Genomic DNA, 2,981 nt, shown 5'->3' on the forward strand with positions numbered 1-2,981 from the left:
TAAATGTCATGGTCAAAAATTTACAATTTTATCCACCACTTTGGTCATCCCCTTTATCCCACAACTGAGGAGAACCCAGGCCTCATTATCTTCCCAGTGGACAACAAGGAGACATAAATAAACTCCATTTCCCTTTTCATCAATTCAATATTAGTAAATATAAGTTTCACACTGAACCAGGGAGTTAAAGTCAATAAATATACATGGTAGAAATAATCATAGAGGAAAAGACTATAAAAATATTAACCTTTGAATTTTAATTTTTAGTATAAAAATATCTCTTTATTTTGACCCAAATTATCATATTTGGGCTATTATTCTTTTCTTAGCTTACAAATATGTCATATATACATATGTGTGTGTGTGTGTGTGTATATACACGCATAAGAATGTGTACCTAAAGACTAAAAAGTAAAGCAAACACCCATATAACCACTGTCTGTGTCACCAAACAGAACATTGCCCCCTAGTATCTGCAACCAGTCTGACCACCTTCCTTCTCCAGCCCCAAAACAACCATGACCATGACATCTGTGATCATCATTTCCCTGCTTTCCCCTGTCCTTTAATGGCCTATCTATGTATCCTTAAATGCACATTGAGTTTTACTGACTTGTGAACTTACCTGCTTCTTCCTTCAGTATGTCCGTGAGAGTCTGTGCTCACGTGTCTTGCTATAGTCTCTTCATTTGTACTGCTTAGAATACTCCTTTGAATGAGTATATCACAATTTCTTTCCTCAGTCATCTGTGGTAGACATTTGCTTCTTTTCCCTTTGCATTTACAGAGTATCGTAAGAGGAAACACAGAAAGATAAACCAGAAAGTAATGAAATTAGTTACCCAGCAGGTGCAGGTGAAAGACGCAGACTTCTCTTACTCCACATTTTTCAACGTATTTGTTGCCTTTGACCTATGTGTAATGTTACATATTCAAGAAATAAAAATAATTCAGCAAAAAATAAAAATAGTTTTATGAAACAGTAAAATTTCATGTCAACAGAAACAGATGAACTAATTATATCAAATTTTAATACTTAGAAGAAAACATTAATCCAGAAATTGTAAACCAGTATTCTGACTGTATGTTCACTGATGGTATATTCTAAGGACAAAAAGAACTACGTAAAATACTCATTGTTGTTGTTTTTTTTTTTTTTTTGACTGAAAAATTTCTAAACTTTATGGAAAAAGCAACGACGACAATCAACTAGCCAAAAAGGAGCTTCCAAATCCCGTCTCATTCCAGTGCCTCCGCCCCTCTCTTGCTGGCTTTAGGACGTCTCCACCATCTCAGTTCTCGGGGGTCCTGATGGTCTCCCAACGCTGTGTTCCGAAGGGTCCACAGGAAGGCAGGTCAGGCGGGACGCCCCCAGGTAAGCACTTCTGTACAAGGAAGGCACGAGAAACGGGAGCAATGGAGAATCGGTCCACTTGGGGAAGGAACACGCGGGAATGACGGCAAACGGGGGGAACTCAGAAGAGGCTCCCGCACAGCAGTAACAGCACCGGGGTCTCAGTTCTCCTCCGGCTTGTCGGCTGGCGGTCCGCAAGGCCGCAGCATCTTCTCCATCAAGTTGAAGCGGACTCGGGCTTTGCTCTCATTCTCCGCAATGGCGAAGTAGTTGAGAAGGTCGAAGTGGCCCATGTAGGAGCAGTAAGAGTCGCGGTGCTGGTTGACCAGCCACTCCCACTTGGTGGTGTCGGCGTGGCCCGTGCCGATGTACTTGGACTGCAGGTGCTCCAGCTGGCTGTGGATGGTGTAGCGGTCAGTCATCTCGCCGCTTTCTCTTTGCTCCCAGGTCAGAAGCCACAGAGAAGGAGCTGCCCTAGGTTTTCACGCGGGAGAGAGCTCATTGGTGTTTTGAGTGGCATTGCATTGAATTTATATACCCATTTGAGGAGATGTCTTTAAAATATTGTCTTCCTATATAAAAACATGGCATATTTATTTAATTATGACATCCAATAAAGTGTTAGAATTTTATCTTTATGTGAGGCATGTGATTTTTTAAAAGATTTATTTATTCATCCTACAGAGAAAGAGAGAGAGAGAGAGTGTGTGCGAGCGGGGGGAGGAACAGAGGGAGAGGGGGAGAGAGAGAGAATCTTAAGCAGACTCTGGGCTCAGTGTGGAGCCCAATAAGGGGCTCGATCTCATGACCCGGAGATCACGACCTGAGCCAAAACTGAGAGTTGGCCACTTAATCGACTGAGCTACCCAGGCGCCCCGAGGCACATGTTTTATGAGACTTATCCATGGCTACTTCATACCTTTGATGCTACTGTAAATAGTCTCTTTTCTATTCATTAACTAGCATTTAGAAATGTAATGATTTTTGTTTGCCAAATTTTCTTAATTCTAAAACTCATTTGGAGATTATTTGGGATGCTCTGATCATAATCATATCATTTCTGATTTTTATGCTTTTTTTTTTTTTTTTTTTTCCTTTCCCAACTGTACCTACTAGAACCCAGAGTATAGAGTTCAATGCTGGTAAGTGATAGTGTGCATTCTGGCGTGGTCCTTGATCTCGATGGAAATGTTATCAATACTTCACCATTAAATGTAATGCTTTCTCTGTGTTTATTTTATGTACCCTTTATCACATTAAGGAATTTCCCTCTCGTTCATAATTTTACAGAGTATTTTTAACTCATAAGAAGATGTTGAATAATCTCTAGCAATCTTTCTGCATTTATTGAGATTCATTTTTTCCTTTGCTTAGATAATGTGGTGATCTAGGTTAATTAATTAATTATTATTAATAAATTTTACATTCTTACAAATCAAATGTCATTACATTATATATTTTATACACTGCTGGATTTCATACGCTAATTTATTATGATTTTTTTTCATCTGGTCTGTAATTTATCTTTTCCACGTTTGGTAAGGTTTGGTTTTGGGATTGAGATTAGTCCAGCTTTGTTAAATGAGTTGGGGAATGGTTTCCTCTTTTTCTGGAATGTTCTCTGGAA

General features: G+C 39.4%; 1 protein-coding gene across 1 annotated transcript; it reads right to left on the reverse strand.

Moving 5' to 3' along the window:
- Window positions 1–1,145: 1,145 nt before the first annotated feature.
- LOC113932587 (splicing factor 3B subunit 5-like) lies at window positions 1,146–1,849 on the reverse strand. The gene has a single exon (XM_035722360.1). The coding sequence runs from the start codon at window positions 1,774–1,776 to the stop codon at window positions 1,516–1,518; it is 261 nt and encodes an 86-aa protein (XP_035578253.1). The 5' UTR covers window positions 1,777–1,849; the 3' UTR covers window positions 1,146–1,515.
- Window positions 1,850–2,981: the final 1,132 nt, after the last annotated feature.

Source organism: Zalophus californianus, chromosome 10 (genome assembly GCF_009762305.2).
Source record: "Zalophus californianus isolate mZalCal1 chromosome 10, mZalCal1.pri.v2, whole genome shotgun sequence".
Lineage (NCBI taxonomy): Eukaryota > Metazoa > Chordata > Mammalia > Carnivora > Otariidae > Zalophus > Zalophus californianus.

Coding starts and splice junctions, on each gene's coding strand:
- LOC113932587 (XM_035722360.1), bottom strand. CDS start 1,776: ATGACTGACCGCTACACCATCCACAGCCAGCTGGAGCACCTGCAGTCC.